The 16,913-nt window shown below is 42.7% G+C and overlaps 1 protein-coding gene across 1 annotated transcript in view; it reads right to left on the reverse strand.

The window, feature by feature from the left end:
* Window positions 1-16,913, reverse strand: part of LOC106699517 (A-kinase anchor protein 13-like) — a 93,015-nt gene that overhangs the window by 39,984 nt on the left and 36,118 nt on the right. Inside the window, exon 2 of the mRNA XM_014468064.2 lies at window positions 5,231-5,274. Within this exon, the coding sequence (XP_014323550.1) occupies window positions 5,231-5,263 (33 nt within the window). The 5' untranslated portion in view covers window positions 5,264-5,274. The remainder of the gene's footprint in view (window positions 1-5,230; window positions 5,275-16,913) is intronic.

Consider the following 16,913-nt stretch of genomic DNA (forward strand, 5'->3'; position numbering starts at 1 on the left):
TTAGCCCCATGCCCACAAGAACACTTTGAAACCGGTACAGAACATTATTCTAATACATAAAAGCATCCAAGAGCTGCAGGAACTGCAATTAACAAGAAAAATAATTTTACTGTTACAACCCTTTGACAAACATCAATCATTGTAGAAATAGGTAGATATAAAAATTGATACAGGTGTGTGGTCCTTACACACACACACACACACACAGAGTATATATATAACATATTGTGTCAGTTATCAATTGCTTAACGTAACAAACTGCCCCAAAACTTAGTGGCTTAAACCTAGCAAATCCACTTTTGGGAATCTATCCAAAGAAACCAGAAACACGAATTCGAATGCTGCACCCCTATATTCACTGCAGCATTATTTACAATAGCAAAGATTTGAAGCAGCCCAAGGGCCCATGAGTAGATGCGTGGATAAAACAACTATGGTACATTACACAATGAAATACTACTCAGCTGTGAAAAGGAAGAAAATTTTACCCTTTGCGACAGCATGGATGGACCTGGAGAGCATTATGCTAAGAGAAATAAGCCAGTCAGAGAAAGACAGTACCATATGATTTTACGTATATGTGGAATCTAATAAACAAATCTATAATAATAAAAGCGTAATATGCTAATTAGACCGGACAGCCAAACGACCTTCCAGACTAAGCCACAGCAGCGGGGGCCGAGGCAGAGGCAATTAGGGGTGATCAGGCAGGCAGGCAAGCAGTTAGGGGTGATCAGACAGGCATGCAGAGTGGTTAGGGGCGATCAGGCAGGCGAGCTGTTAGGAGCCGGTGGTGCTGGATTTCGAGAGGGATGTCCAACTGCCCGTCAGTCGGACATCCCCTGAGGGGTCCCGGATTTGAGAGGGTGCAAGCCAGGCTGAGGGGGAGACAGACAGACAGACAGACACACACACACACACACACACACACACACACACACACACACCTTGCACAAATTTCGTGCACTAGGCCTCTAGTTAACAAATAAAATAGAAACATACAGATACAGAGAACAGACTGACAGCTGTGAGAGGGAACAGGGATGGGGGCTGGGTGGAAAAGGTGAAGGAATTAAGTAAAGAAAAAAAGTAAAAGCTCATAGACACACACACACATAAAACAATATATTTTATTTTTACTCCTTTTTCCACTTAAGAGGGATTCCAAGTAATAGCTGTTAACTATTCTCCAATGTCTACAGCCCATAAAGACATTTCCTGTTAACTCCTCTGAAAAAGGAGATCAATGCTATCTTTTCAAATATTCCTCTCTTCTTCCAATCTTCTCTTTGCTACTATTTTTCCTGTTACTGAGCACATTTATTGAGTCTTGTACTATAACTTCTCTATGCATGTACTTGAACTCTTAAATTCAAACCAACTGGCAAGTTGCTGCCTCCTGTAACACTGCCTACGCCAATTACTTGCTGATTCTGATACCTGACCAGTTCTGTCACAACCCCTATGAAACTTTAGGTTAATCCCTCAATCTCTCTGGAGCTCAGTTTCTTCACTCTTCCAGAAGACTGGGTTCGACAACACCGAAAATAACAATGATTCCTATGACTCATCAAATTCTTCTCCAGTCTTCACCGCTCCCACAAAGTTCATTCCCACACGTGGACCTGGCTGTGGGACACTCACGTGGCTGCATCACCACATTGTACTCCCTTTCTCCAAAAGAGTACAAAATGGTGACAGGGGAAAGTGACTTCCTCTGGTATGTGAAGTGTGGGATTAATCCAGGTCTCTATTTTTGACACATGCTGCACCTTGTAGAGATTCAGGCCTGGCCTCCACAGATCTCTTCTAGAATAAGCCTGGGGCCTAAGATAAGAGGCATCCGAAGACCCTTTCCTCCTCCTACTCCCTCGGAAGTTTAAAAATCTTGCTTCCTTTTCAGCTGGGGGAGGATTTGTTTACTGTTGCTAGGGTCCAGTTGTCAGGTTGCTAGGTCAGTGGGGCTTACTGTGTGGGTGGTGATAGGCCTATTTTATTTGTTTTATAAATAAATACCAACATTTGTTTCACGTGCCTTTTTCTTTTACCATCTGACAGCATCTCTTATCCCCTACCCATCCTGGGGAAAGTGAGAAGGGCTATGGAGCCCAAGCGCCCATGTACTGTGTTCATAGAAACATATTAGCAGTCACGTGGTTTGCTGTGTGTAGTTTACTGTAAACAAGTGACTCAGATTGTAAGTCCCATTAGGACTAGAAATAGTAATTCATCAACATTAAAGGGGGAAAGTGAACAATTACACCATCTTCTTTAAATGGCCAATTCCTCTGGAACAGATAAATCAAATTATGCAAACTCAACACCAAAACAACCAAGAGATCAAAGTTTGCATCTCCAATAACTGGACAAGAATATAGTATGTGTTCTCCTAATATGATACACCAATCAGGGCATCATTTATGTCGTATTCCTGTCCCAATCAGGAGAAAACATCATATAAACCCAAACTGCTACAAACTAACGGGACTATAATTTTCCAAAACGTCAATATGATGAAAGACAGAGAAGCAGAGGAACCATTCAGAGACTAAACAGACATAAGCACAACGTGTAATCCTGGATTAAATCCTGGACTGGGGAGGGGCTAGGAGGAGGATGCTATAAAAGACATTATTGGGATAATCACAGAAATTTTGATATGGACTTACATTACATAAGAGTATTACATCGATGTTACGATTCCTGTTTTTGTTAATTGTACGGTGGTTATGAAAGAGAATGTCCTAGTTCTTAGGAAATATATGCTGAAATATTCAGGGAAATGGGGTATGATGTTTGCAACTTTCAAACAACTAAAAAATATGTAATACAGAGACAGATAAGCTAGTGTGACTAAATGCTCATAAGAGATGAATAGAGGTGAGTTGTATTCCTGCAACTTTTCTGTAAATCTGAATTTATTTCAAGTAAAGCATTAAAAAAATTTAAAACGTGAAATGGAAGACTGAACTTGGATTGCTTACTTTTAAAAAGGACTTTAATTGTGCAAGTCTCCACCATTAAGTGCTGTGAGATTTGTGTGTCTTTATATTTCTCAGGATCCAGCCTTTTTCCTTATTTACTAATAGTTTCCTCTCTTCTGTTGATACCCACCCCTGCAGATCCTAAATATAAACTGAGAGAAAAACCTCCACATACGCGTTTTGTCCTCTTGTGTATTATTTCTTCCTCTCAGAGCAGAGAACTGACGCCCTCTCCAATGGAATGCCGTGTGACAGTTACTTTTCTTCACCAAAATAGCCTAAGTCCCTGTGACCTAGTTCATGGAGAATGAAGTACACTCACTCTCCTTGTAAAAAACAAAAAACAACCTGCCCCATTGAGTGGACTGCTGACAGATACACTTGAAACCTGAAGTTTAAAAATTCTCAGTAGAGCCCAACGACCCACACAATCATACTTACACGGAAAACTATTAACCCTAGAGTCATATACCTAAATACAAGGGCCAAAACTATGAAACTGCTGGAAGAAAACATAGGAGTAAATCTTTGTGACCTTGAATTAGGCAAAGCCTTCTTAGATGATACCAAAAGTGCAAGCAATAAAAGAAGTAATAGGTAAACTGCACATATTCAAATTAAAAACTTCTGTGCTTCAAAGGGCACCATCAAGAGAGTGAAATGCTGCCCTAGCTGGTTTGGCTCAGTGGATAGAGTGTCGGCCTGCGGACTGAAAGGTCCCAGGTTCGATTCCAGTCAAGGGCACATGCCTGGGTTGCAGGCTCCATCCCCACGAGGGGTCGTGCAGGAGGCAGCCGATCAATGATTCTCTCGCATCATAGATTGATTTTCTATCTCTCTCCCCCTCTCCCTTCCTCTCTGAAATCAATATATTTTTTTTTAAAAAAAGTGAAGTGTTAACCCATAGAACAGGGAAAAAAAACTATGCAAATCATATATCTGATAATGGACTTGCATGTAGAATATATAAAGAACACTTACAATTAAAAGCTATTGCCAAAAATATATAAAAGACACATAACCCCATTTCAAAATGGGCAAGGGATCTGAGCAGACATTTCTCCAAAGATATATAAACGGCCAATAAGCACACATAAAGATGCCTGAAATCATCAGCTATTGGGGAAATGCAAATCAAAACCACAATCAATTACTATTTCACAACCACTGGGATGGCTCAATAAAAGTCAGGTAACAGAGAGTGTTGGCATGAATATAGAAACACTGAAACTTCAACATTACCGGTGGAAATGTAAAATGGTGCAGTTGCTGTAGAAAACTGGCAATTCCTCAAATGTTGAAGTTATCATATAGCAAAGCAATTATATGCTTAAGTATATACCAAGGAATGAAAACATATGCCTACACCTAAAAAATGACTGTTCAAAGCATCATTATTCATCATCAGCCCCAAACAGAAAATCACCTAAATGCCAATCCATCAACTGATGAATGGACAAAATGTGGCATATCCATACAATGGAATATTACTTGCCAATAAAAAGGAACAAATATGGATACATGCTCCAACACGAACTTTCAAACATTATGCTAAGTGAAAGAAAGTCAGTCACAAATGGCCACATATTGCGTGAATCCATTTATTTGAACTCTCCAGACCATAACAACTCCAAATCCACTGGCCCCTCACAGCTCTAACAATCCATCCCTCTTAGCTGGTGCCTCACCAAACAGGCACTTTTCACCACCCCAATTCAGATAATTCAGTCTCATGAAAATTTAAAAAAAAAAAAAAAACACCTAAAAATGTCTCTCTCCAGCCCTGATTCATTCATTTATCCATGTCATCTTACAATTCCCTCCCTTCTGGGAGATGGTACCTCAGCTTTTCATGCAGACTCCTAGAGCAAGCAGCTCTCTCGCCAATGGCAGAGTGCCACCTAGTTGCAACACTCGGTAACTCACACTGGCAGCAGAAAGAGCACTCTACCCTAACGGAAATGCACTTCAGTGAAAGTAAGAAGCCACAAAATCATTTTGCAGAGCAATGCAATTGTTTTATATGTGCAGCTTATCACCCTAACTAGTTTAGCTCACAGTCTTACATGCATGTATTAGTCATTTCGAATTTACGAAATCAAATTTCATTTCCCAAATTGTGTTAAGCCTATATAAATTCATGTGTAGATGGTTAAAAATAATATGACAATATCTTTGGGTTTATTATAAGTAAGTAAACAGAAAAGATAAGTATAAAATGAAAAGAAATTTCATAATTTACTCACATATAATGGAGCTTGCTGTGGATTAAGTTTCATGACCCAGGACACTGAAAAAGAGAAGGGAGAAGAAATAAATGAGAATAAAATTAAAAGCTATTGCCAAAAATATAAAAACCACCTGAAGTCTTAGATGCCGGGCGTGGCTATCTGAGCACAATCGGAAGTCCAAAACTGTGGACTTCAGAAGGGGAGGTCCTTTGCCAAATACCCTAAATTTGAGAATAAGTTGACCCCATCTTCATAAGTCAGAGAAGCAGACCAAAGTAATTTCATTATAATTTGGCCGAAGTCTTACCTGTCCATAATAGGAAACTGAATTAAAGCACATACTAACCAGCAATATAAACAACAGTACAGAAATGTCATTCATACATGAAAACATAGATAAAATCTCACACTTTGTGTTCTATCAGATCACAGAATCTCATTATGAATAAACTGAAATCCAAACAGAATAAATAAGAGGTTATCAATGACCAAATGTTTAGAATAAAGAATAATGCCTTAGTGACAGCGCATAATTTAAAGAACAAAATCCTCTCAATATTAAAATCTTCACGAATCTGCCAGTTTGGTCAGGAAGTGTATGTCTGAGATTAAGGCTCACCTAAAGGACAGCTACACACTTGGGGGGGGGGGGGGGGGGAACGCGGATATAACCAGACTCTTAAACCCACTCATCTCCAACCAGAGGCAGGTGCAGGCTTCAGTAAGTGCTGCTGGACAAAGGCAGGACGATGCTGACAGCCAGGTGGCTGACCACCTTCATGCCTACCCTAGTTCATTCTCTGGTCCACCCCACACACTCGGGGCCATCTTTCCTTCCTGCCTGCCTTCATTTAACATTTTTGTGCCCTTAGGTGCTAAAATCACCTGCAGAAATCCACAATGAACGCCAAGCTTGAGAAATGTAGCAAGAACCAACTCTTGTAGTAGAAAAATAAAGATTTCCAGCCCATCAGATTCAAACAGCAAGCATGGATTAAAAAGGGAGATTGGAGCGCTTGAGTACTTTCTCAGTGCATTAAATATCCATTTAATTTAAAATTAAGCTCACTGTGCTCACTGGACTTTTAATCAGCTTTCTAGGTCCTGTTCAGACTTGCCTGGAACAAAGGATTCAAAGAACCTATAAATTTATGAACCAATTTGCCTGCACTTAAGTGTTCCTGCTGTCACAAGCAGAAGAAATACCAGTGGAAACCAAAACATGAATTAAAACTTTGGTAATCTGCCCAGGCAGTGTAGCTCAGTGTTTGAGCATCGACCTATGAACCAGGAGGTCACAGTTTGATTCCCGGTCTGGGCACATGCCGGGTTGAGGGCTCGATTTCCAGTGTGGGGCATGCAGGAAGCTGCTGATCAATGATGAGTCTCTCTCATCATTCATGTTTCTATTTCTCTCTCTCTCTCTCTCTCTCTCTCTCTCTCTCTCTCCCCCCCCCCTTCCTCTCTGAAATCAATAAAAGTGTGTGTGTGTGTGTGTGTGTATATATATATATATATATAGAGAGAGAGAGAGAGAGAGAGAGAGAAAGAGAAAGCGAGCGAGAGAGAGCGCTTAAGGCTTGCAGTATAATTACCTGATACAGTGTTGGGAACCTAGGATTCTGACAAACCTGGAAATTTCATTAATTGTGGAGTTTCTGTTAAAAGCTTCTCTAGCAAAATATGTCTGAACAAATGAAAGCAAAACCTTAGAAGCCTAAATAAAAATCGGTGTCCACAGCAGCAGTCAGCAAACATTTTCTGCAAAGAGCCAGAAGGCAATTATTTCAGGCTTTGCAGGTCAGACGGTCTGTTGCACTATGTAAATGAATGAGTGTGGCATGTTCCAATAAAACTTTATTTCCAAAAAGGAGCAGCAGGCTAGATTCAGCCACTGGGCCATCGAATGCCAACATCAGGTCAAAAACTCACAAGCTACCCTATATCATAAAAGGCTAATATGCAAACTGTCCCCTCGGGAGTTTGACCGACCAGGAGTTCAACCACTCACTATGACGTGCGCTGACCACCAGGGGGTGGCACGGAATGAATGAACGAAGGCCCCGATTGGCCCTGATTGCCGGCCAGGCCTAGGGACCCTACCTGTGCACAAATTTCGTGCACCAGGCCTCTAGTTTCTTCATAAGTCAAAGAAGCAATGTGTCCTCATTTGAAGACTTTAGACATTTCAATATTATCCACTAAAAAAACAAAACAATTCTCAATACAGGAAAGGCATAACGTGCTTCACAATATTCTCTACACAAGAAATCTAATTAAATGGATAGGCATCCCAAGTTCTTTACTGATTAACTTTGAGCAAGTCACTTAACTTGCCTAACTCTGTCTCCTTAAGTTGTTTCTATACATAAGGCACAGTAACCCCTGCCTATACTGTAGAGTTGTTGACAAAATTATGAGACTAAAGGCCCAATGCACGAAACTGCGCGAGACTCAGACCCGCGGTGCCGCCGCAGGACCCCCGGACCCCAGACCCACCGCACCGCGCCGCGAGACCCATCAATGCGCCTCCTGGGGAACGGTCGTTAGGTCATTACAGCGTTACGGCCACTGGCCTTTTGTAATATAGATAATCGAAGTGAAATGCTTCATTAAGCACACTGCCAGGCACAGAGCAGAAGCCACTGTTTCTTCTTCCTCACAGTTTCTGGGTCTCACTGGAGACGATCAAGTAAAATACATTGGAAACCATAATGGTTAAATGAAAGGCTGCAGGTACATCAGAGAGGTATTTGTGTCTTAAAATACACTGGTGGGTAAATTACAATTCAAACATACAACCAAATAATCAGAGGAAAGAATCTGGAGGAACAAATACCAAAATGTTTAGTATGCATATTTCTGGGAATTACAGGGAATTTTCATTCCTAAATTATCGGTTTCTTGATCACAACTATTCAAGCAATGAACAGATACTATTTTTTTGTAATCGGGAAGAAAGCATTACACGCAGCACATCTCTTGTAAGTCCCCTGTCATTAAATGTATCACAACGGGACTGAAAGTGAGTAAAAGACATTTTTTCCTGCATGTGCAAACTGAAGAAATCTACAATGAACAGTCCCTCAAGCTAATTTAAAAAGGCAATTAAAACAAAAATGCCTGTCCCGTATGTAGTAACATAAACCAAACTCACTATTGTTTAGCCATGCCCACACACTGTACTAGAGAAGCCTTTCACAGGAGCTCAGCAATTAATAAAATTAATTCAAGTCCGGGGTTGTGGGAATCAGAGGCCCCCAACACTGTATCAGGTAATTACACTGCAGACTGTAAACTTTCTGGAACCTGTTAGCTTGGTGATCTCGGCTTATTTCCTAGAAACAAGTTGCTCCAGGTTTGACAAACCAATCACTTCAGTGAACATGGTTTTTGTCATTCACAACAGAGACGTTTCCAAATGCACCCAAAAAAAAAAAAAAAGTGCAAACCATCCCCCACAACCACCCCCAGTCTCTATCTGAGCAGTGCAGCTGTTTGGAATCCAGCCAAGTATAAATAGACATGTTTTACCTACAGGGTACCTGCATAGCAGAATATGCTTCAAATGAATTTCCATGGCCAGGGCTCCTGCAAAGACTGGGCTACAGTAAATCTTCAAAACCCACAAACATTTGGAATGAGGGTGAACATGAAAATGACGATGCACACTCTGAATTTTGTTTAACAGTCAATGTTTAGCAGTTTCTCAGTCAGAACTCTTCCCATAATAATTTCTTCAATACTTAAAAAAAAAATTACTTCGATTTAAAAATCAGAACTCTGACTTTCTTACACTCATCTTAGCGCGTACTTTGAAATGGGAGAGTACACCATAACCTTTTCGGTGCTTAGGGTCTCCTTTTCTTTATATACGTGCGTAATATCTGCCTGGCACACTAGCTAATCTCATATTTCTGAGCCCCAAGAATGTTACATGTATATAGCTAGTTGCTGAGCGTTAGGGATAAATACTAGATGGCAACTACCAACTTAATAAGGGACACAACATGTAAACAGTAATGATATTATAGTGTGATAAAAGTAATAATAAAAATTTTACAGGGATCAGGAAGGAGCAATAAACTCTCTAGAAGGTGGAGGCCCAGACAGCTGCCTGGAGAAGGCCAACCCTTGCCAAGTTTCACCACGTGGACACAGGAGAAGCATAGTGAAAAAGGAACACAGCACTGTGAGTTAAGACCTACACGAAAGAGTAAGAGTGTCAGCAGGAGGTGATGGGAGAGGAGTCAGGAGAGACAGCCCTGTGAAGCCACATACATCAAAAGCTGCTTGGCCTTAGAAGCCAAAGAAGGGAGAGAGAAGAAAATACACAAACCTCTGGCACAGATCTACCCTACAGAAATGACAGCCACACCCGGCCGGCATGGCTCTGTGGTTGAGCATTGAACCAGGAGGTCATGGTTCGATTCCCAGTCAGAGCACATGCCCGGGTTGCAGGCTCCATCCCCAGTAGTGGGCGTGCAGGAGGCAGCTGATGGATGATTCTCTCTCATCATTGATGTTTCTATCTCTCTCTCCCTCTCCCTTCCTCTCTGAAATCAATAAAAATATTTTTTAAAGAAATTACAGCCACACAACTGCTATGCACCAACAAATCTCTGCTTGGCTTTGCTTTTCCTTTACATTTTTTTTTTAAGCCCAGCTCAAATGTTTGTTCAGTCACAACTGCAGATTCAAAGCTTCACAAACGGTAGCACTGGAGGAAGTTGGTAATCGTGTAGGTTAAACTCAAACCCAGACACAGCAAGAATCTGTTGTGTGACAACCAGTAAGGCCAGGCCGGACGCCACTGTGATTTCCCTGAGGTACGGCCAGTGGCTCCCAACCAATTCCCCCGGGCCCTGGGGTCCTCATCCTAGACCCTAACCATAGCCTGTCAGCCACAGCACTTTATCAGCAGAAGGGGTCTCGGAAACAGCCCGCACCCCCTGCCACCCCACACAGGAGTCACTGGTCTGTCTACCTGCCCCTGCTTGCAGACCGGAGTGCCAAGGCCTTATCGCCTTGAGAAAATCTCTCCTGCTCCATCTGCACCTCTGACTCAGCCTCCCACAGGCCATTTCGTTCTATATCTCCCCGCTGCCAACACAGGAGGAAGCAACCTTTGAGAAAGGTGCTTCTGGGGTACCCACCTCTTTTCTTTACAAAGTTCCAGGAGAGAGCTCTGAAATGTGGCCTGGCCGGTGTGGCTCAGTGGCTGAGCGTGCAGGAGGCAGCCGATCAATGATTCTCGCTCATCATTGATATTTCTCTTTTTTTAAAATATATTTTATTGATTTTTTACAGAGATGAAGGGAGAGAGATAGAGAGCTAGAAACATCGATGAGAGAGAAACATCAATCAGCCGCCTCTTGCACACCTCCCACTGGGGATGTGCCCGCAACCAAGGTACATGCCCTTGGCCGGAATCAAACCCGGGACCTTTCAGTCCGCAGGCTGACGCTCTATCCACTGAGCCAAACCAGTTAGGGCTCATCATTGATATTTCTATTCCCCTCTCCCTCTCCCTTCCTCTCTGAAATCAATAAAAACATACTTAATACAGTCTAGTCCCAGAAGTGTAATCTGAGAGCTCATTAAAGGTAGCATGGATCCTGCCAGGTGTTAAGAAATCTAGCCTGATCGATGTGCTTCATGGGCCAGAGAGCTGTTACAGGGACCAGCGCAGGGGACTGAGCAGCATCTACCTGGACAATCTCACAGCAGAGGCAGAGGAGCCGCTGAACGCTATACTTAGCTCCCACAGGAAGGTGGTGCCTCTGGGAAGAGGAACTCATGCACATGTTATTTCAATTCTCTTTTGGTGTTGAACACACAGGCTTGTGGTTTCCTGCAAAAATGGCCTGTGCTGCTTCGCAGAGACCTATATGGAGAAGAAAGCTCCAAATGGCTGGCCATTCCGCAGGTGAGCGCTCTGCCCCCAGCTGTATCCTGTTATCCAAAGGAAACGGAACTGTCCGCTGCCAGGAGGTCCAGGCACAGGAGAGCAGGACCATAATTTGAGTAAGTGCTGACACTCTTATCCCTATGGCTGTGAGAATACGAGACCTTAAATTTAGAAAAATCTGCACACAGCTGGGCTTTATGTAAATGAACTTCAGAGGGGGTTAAAATAGATATCCGGTAAAGAGACTGCCAAGTTCAAGCCTTTATACTTCCTTCATCCTCCCCAACCTTTATGGCCCCAAAAGCAAGCAGCCCAATGTATTAGCCCAATTACTTAGAAATCATTTGGAAAAACTACAGGCAAGTAGGCCCTCACCCAATGCGACATGACTGAGCTGGCTAACCTTACCTGGACAAATGCCAGGGCCTGGAGAGGCCACTCTGTTGGGAATTATTCAGTGACACACAGCCCACCTTCTTGGACACATTACATAGCAAAAGCACTATCAGATTATTGCCCTAAGTGGCAGGCAGGAGAGGTCTTAGAAACAGACAACAGAAAGGTTTCAATGTTTTAAATTGTGAAAATGGTTATTCTGTCTCGGGGATTTTGAGACATTGTCTTCAATGAAGTGGAAATGTTTCTCAGCCTCTCACACAGGGAAAGGGATCCCTCCCTAATCTCTCAGAGTAACACCCAGGCTGGGGCTCCAGGAACCGAACCTGCACTCCCTACGGCCACAGTGGAGGAGGTAAGGTTCTTAGGCATTTTGAAAACGCTTATTTACAAAAAATTGGGGCTTATTCTGTTGGCTATTAATCAAGATCATTCCCTTTCAATTCAGACATACTGCTTCAGAAAACAAACATAACAAGTGTTTGACAATACTAAGATAATGGGTAAGATTAGATCTCGACTGAGTTTAAAACCTACTACCAGGTTAAAACACATCTTTATGCATTGATCAATGCGTTGAAAATGGTTTAAAAAGAATGATTTAAAGGGCAGCTTTTCATCCAATTAAAAAGTTACTGCTAGCCGAGACCGGTTTGGCTCAGTGGATAGAGCGTCGGCCTGTGGACTGAAAAGTCCCGGGTTCGATTCCGGTCAAGGGCATGTACCTGGGTTGCGGGCACATCCCCAGTAGGAGATGTGCAGGAGGCAGCTGAACGATGTTTCTCTCTCATCGATGTTTCTAACTCTCTATCCCTCTCCTTTCCTCTCTGTAAAAAATCAATAAAATATATTTTTTAAAAAAGTTACTGCTAGTCTAAGTTTGGGTGGTATTACATTTGTTCTGTAATTAGAAATAACAGATACACATGAAACTTTAGAGATTATTCCCTGAATTTCCAATGTTCTGAATTCCTCTCAACAGGAAACTCTTAGAGGGCCACATATGTTCAGAACTTATCAAACACCAAACAGATGGAAAATCAATTTCCCCAGTTGAACTAAGTTAAAAAATAAAGTTGTCTTAAGAAATACAACCTGATGCTTTAAAGCATTTTAGGATTTCTAGCTAAATGGCACATAACAGAAAGGCATAATGATTACCATTTTTTGTAAATGCAGAAACAGGCCAAATTACTATGCAAGTGAGACTCTAAATATTTAACATAATTAAAGGAGAAGTCAGGCATCTACCACACAATACCCTTGCCTTTAAATTACACTTCAAAATTCAAAGAATACATAGTATAGATGTTTCATGATATCAGCGTTATAATAGAATGACTCAATTGGTAATAATTTGGTCATATGATCAATTCAATTGGCTACTTTTCCTGAGTATCTTTACAATAAAAACAAATTAATCTAGGGGGGGAAAGAATAAAGATTACCAGGCATACTGTCCTAAAAGTAAAACTTGCTTTGCAGGTTTTGTTAGCTGGGAGCAAGTATAGAAGGGAGAAGCAGCCACCTGTGTCCTCAGAGAGCCCAGGCATCCAGAAAGCAATTCAGTGTGGATGGGATGAGGGGTGTAGAGCAAGCATGTCAAACTCGCTGCCCACAGGCCGCATGTCTCGTTTATTTGGCCCATGTTAGCCTTTGAGTTTGACATGCTTGATGTAAAGCAGGGGTCCTCAAACTTTTTAAACAGGGGGCCAGTTCACTGTCCCTCAGACAGTTGGAGGGCCGGACTATAGTTTAAAAAAAAACTATGAACAAATTCCTATGCACACTGCACATATCTTATTTTGAAGTAAAAAAACAAAACGGGAACAAATACAATATTTGTATTTGCATGTGGCCCGCGGGCCATAGTTTGAGGACCCCTGATGTAAAGCATGCAAACAAAAGATACATAAAGGCAACAATGCGGACTCATTCAATTCAACAACTAGGTGAACTGTGCTCTAGACAGAGACTGTGGATGGAACAACAAACTATAAATAGTCCAAATAAACTCTCCAGAGCTCTGAGATCTTGGCTTTCTGACTCCCCACTTACATTAAATGGGCCCCACAGCAGCGCCTACACACACACACACACACACACACACACACACACACACACACACACCAGCAAACAGTCGGCTCAGCGCTAGAACAGTCATGGTTAGAAGACGGCCAAAATTCAGACTGATCTGAAAGACAGAAGAGCTAAGATTGCTCCAAAAATCAGATCTGGCCCTGACTGGTTTGGCTCAGTGGATAGAGCGTTGGCCTGCGGACTGAAGGGTCCCGGGTTCGATTCCGGTCAAGGGCATGTACCTTGGTTGCGGGCACATCCCCAGTGGGGTGTGCAGGAGGCAGCTGATCGATGTTTCTCTCTCATCGATGTTTCTAGCTCTCTATCCCTCTCCCTTCTTCTCTGTAAAGAATCAATAAAATATATTTTTAAAAAAAAATCAGAGCTGGGCACAGCAAAGAATCACACCTTGACCATCCACAGCCCCAACTGAGAAAGATGGACTGCTGTGGCCACTGTAGGTGGGCGATGTGGGAGGCGGGAGCTGTAGTCCAACCCCTTGCTCGCTCGTTATAGGGCCTTTGTCCTCTGTCTGAAAATCATCACTCGCCTCTGAGAACTGCTGTAGGTCACATAAACCTGTGCGTGGTGACACCGAAGATGCTCTGTAAGCGTCCTTTCCCTGACAGCAGCCTAGCAAACAGGCACGCCTGGCTAGGGCACCCCACAAGAAAAAAAGTCATGCAGGATGGAAAACTAGGAAGCAAAATCCTTACTGCTTACTTGCAGAGCCCTTGAAAAATAGATCCCACTCGCCCTAGCCGGTTTGGCTCAGTGGATAGAGCATCAGCCCGCAGACTTCTGAGTCCTGGGTTCGATTCCAGTCAAGGGCAAGTACCTTGGTTACGGCTCTATCCCCCCACCCTGGTGAGGGTACAATCAATTATCTCTCTCACAATGATGTTTCTCTCTCCCTCTCTCTCTCTCTCTCTCTCTCCCTCCCCCACCTCACTCTCTCTAAAAATCAATGGAAAAATATCCTAAGGGGAAGGATTAACAAAAAGAAAACAAAAAAGTAGATCCCACTCAAATTCCCACCACTTTGGCAGTTTAAAGTTAAAACCTCAGTAATACCAGTTCTCCCTCTAAGATGAAAAAGGGGTTTTGACTATCAAACTTGGGCTCAAAACAGTTGTCTTTGTGGCTGGCTCTCCACCAGCGGGAAGCAGAGGGTAAAAACCACATGCCAACCGAGCTTCAGTCCCTGCCCCATGAGGTAAAAGCTCTTCGGTCAACTTTTCTCATAGTTTTAAAAATATACTCCTGATTCCTCTTTCTTTCCCCCTGTTCCCGTTCGCAAACGCTGGTACAACCAAACCAAAGATCACATTCTAAATCAGCTCCAGGACCATGTAAATCAGTGGTTCTCAACCTTCTGGCTCTTTAAATACAATTCCTCATGTTGTGACCCAACCATAAAATTATTTTCGTTGCTACTTCATAACTGTAATGTTGCTACTGTGATGAATCGTCATGTAAATATCTGATATGCAGGATGGTCTTAGGCGACCCCTGTGAAAGGGTCGTTTGACCGCCAAAGGGGTCGCGACCCACAGGTTGAGAACCGCTGGTTTAAATGGAACCCAACTGCCCCAGCACCTCCTCCAGGAAAAAGCTAAGCAAAGATGAAGGCAAGGAGTGACTGCTGGCTCTACCCCACATTCTCCCCACCCTGGGCTCCTCCTCCCCAGCCTAGCACATGACATTTGTATGGAGAGACCTGTCATTTCCTATCTCATCTGTTTGCACAGAAATAGGGACCCTGGTAAATGTTCAGAGAACAGAGTGAGAGGATTGGCACGAGCTCCAATTATACCAACTGATCTCATCCTCTTGTTACAAGCTGCTTCCTGGCATCTAAAATCCATTTCTGAAACTCAAGGGCATTTTTAAAAATCATCCCCACCCTCAACTCTTTCTCAAGCACACACTGGAAACACACAAACTCGCTGGGTTTCGGAAATCATATCTTCCAAAAACCACACAATATACATGTAACTCACTGACAGGGAAGTTGCAGCCTCTTGTACTCAATGTGTGTTCTTCTCATTAGTTCATTCAAAAGGTGAACACCTAATTCTACAGTTCTGACATCTTACAGCTTATCAACTACAGAGACATGACTACCAACATCAACTTCGCTGGCACTGACTGTTCCAGTTCCCTCCCTAATCCTCACACAAATGAAGAGATTCATGGTTAAAGTTACCTGTATACAGTCACACAGCTTGTAAGGAGGGAGAGCCAAAATTTGAACCCAGATCCGGCTAAAAAATCCATGCTCTTAACCTCTACTCCCCTGCTGCCTCGTTTCATCTGCAGCAAGACTCCCGACTCCACTTTTTATGTTGTGAATGAAGGAGCTGGATTAGGTAATCGTGAAAGTTGTGCAAGTTCCTCCCATCTCCAGCATGGCACAATTCCACAAACAGAAATGCTGGCTCCCTTAGGTATACACACAAATGAGGCAGGGTGATTTCCTGGGGTGGCGACTAAACACAGTGGGATGAGAAGGAAGAGAAGTTCTTCTCATTCATTTAAATGGAAAACACTTTGTGGAGGAGGCAGCATTTCACGGATTAAACGACTGAAGGGAGAAAAGAAGGCAGAGGCATCGGTCTGTGTCAAGTTGCTCTGCAGACTATTCATTGGCTTCACCTCCCTCATGGTCCCTATTCTGTTTTCCCAGTAGCAGAGAATGGCCTACAGAAAAAGTCAGCTGCGGAGTTACCCAACAAGTAAAGCAACTCAACAGACCAACATGTTCCTACCCACATCCAATGGAAATATTTACGAGCTTGGGAACCAGCTGGAATGGACTCCCTTCTGCACAAAGGCAGGCGAACATCCCCAGCTGAAATCTGCTGCCCCAGTAACTTAGTTAGAGAAGCAGCAGGAACTTCTGAGAATGTTTTCCCCCTAAAGTCTACAAAAATCTGTAATAATCAGGCTTCAACACCAATACCCAAGCTTACAGAGCGTGAACAGGGAAATTTTCACATTCAAAATTGCAGTGTTTTTATCGATACCTTATTGAAATTCAAACTGTAATAAGGAGTAGACGGCCTATCACTTCATGGCACATATTGAAAAGGACCCTCACTTTTCTTACAGGAAATTAGCAGTCTTGAAGTCTGCTATAAAGCTGAACAGAAAATCATAAAACAAAGCAGTGACAAAGCAAGGTGGACAGACTAAAGACACACATACCACAACCTTCTATTATAGACCCTGAATACTACCCCAGATCAGAGCAGAGCAATAAGAATGCAGATGAGAGATAAAGAATGCCAGAGTTGGGGAATCTGAATC

The sequence above is a fragment of the Myotis lucifugus genome, unplaced genomic scaffold (assembly GCF_000147115.1).
Source record: "Myotis lucifugus unplaced genomic scaffold, Myoluc2.0 scaffold_425, whole genome shotgun sequence".
NCBI classification, from domain to species: Eukaryota; Metazoa; Chordata; class Mammalia; order Chiroptera; family Vespertilionidae; genus Myotis; species Myotis lucifugus.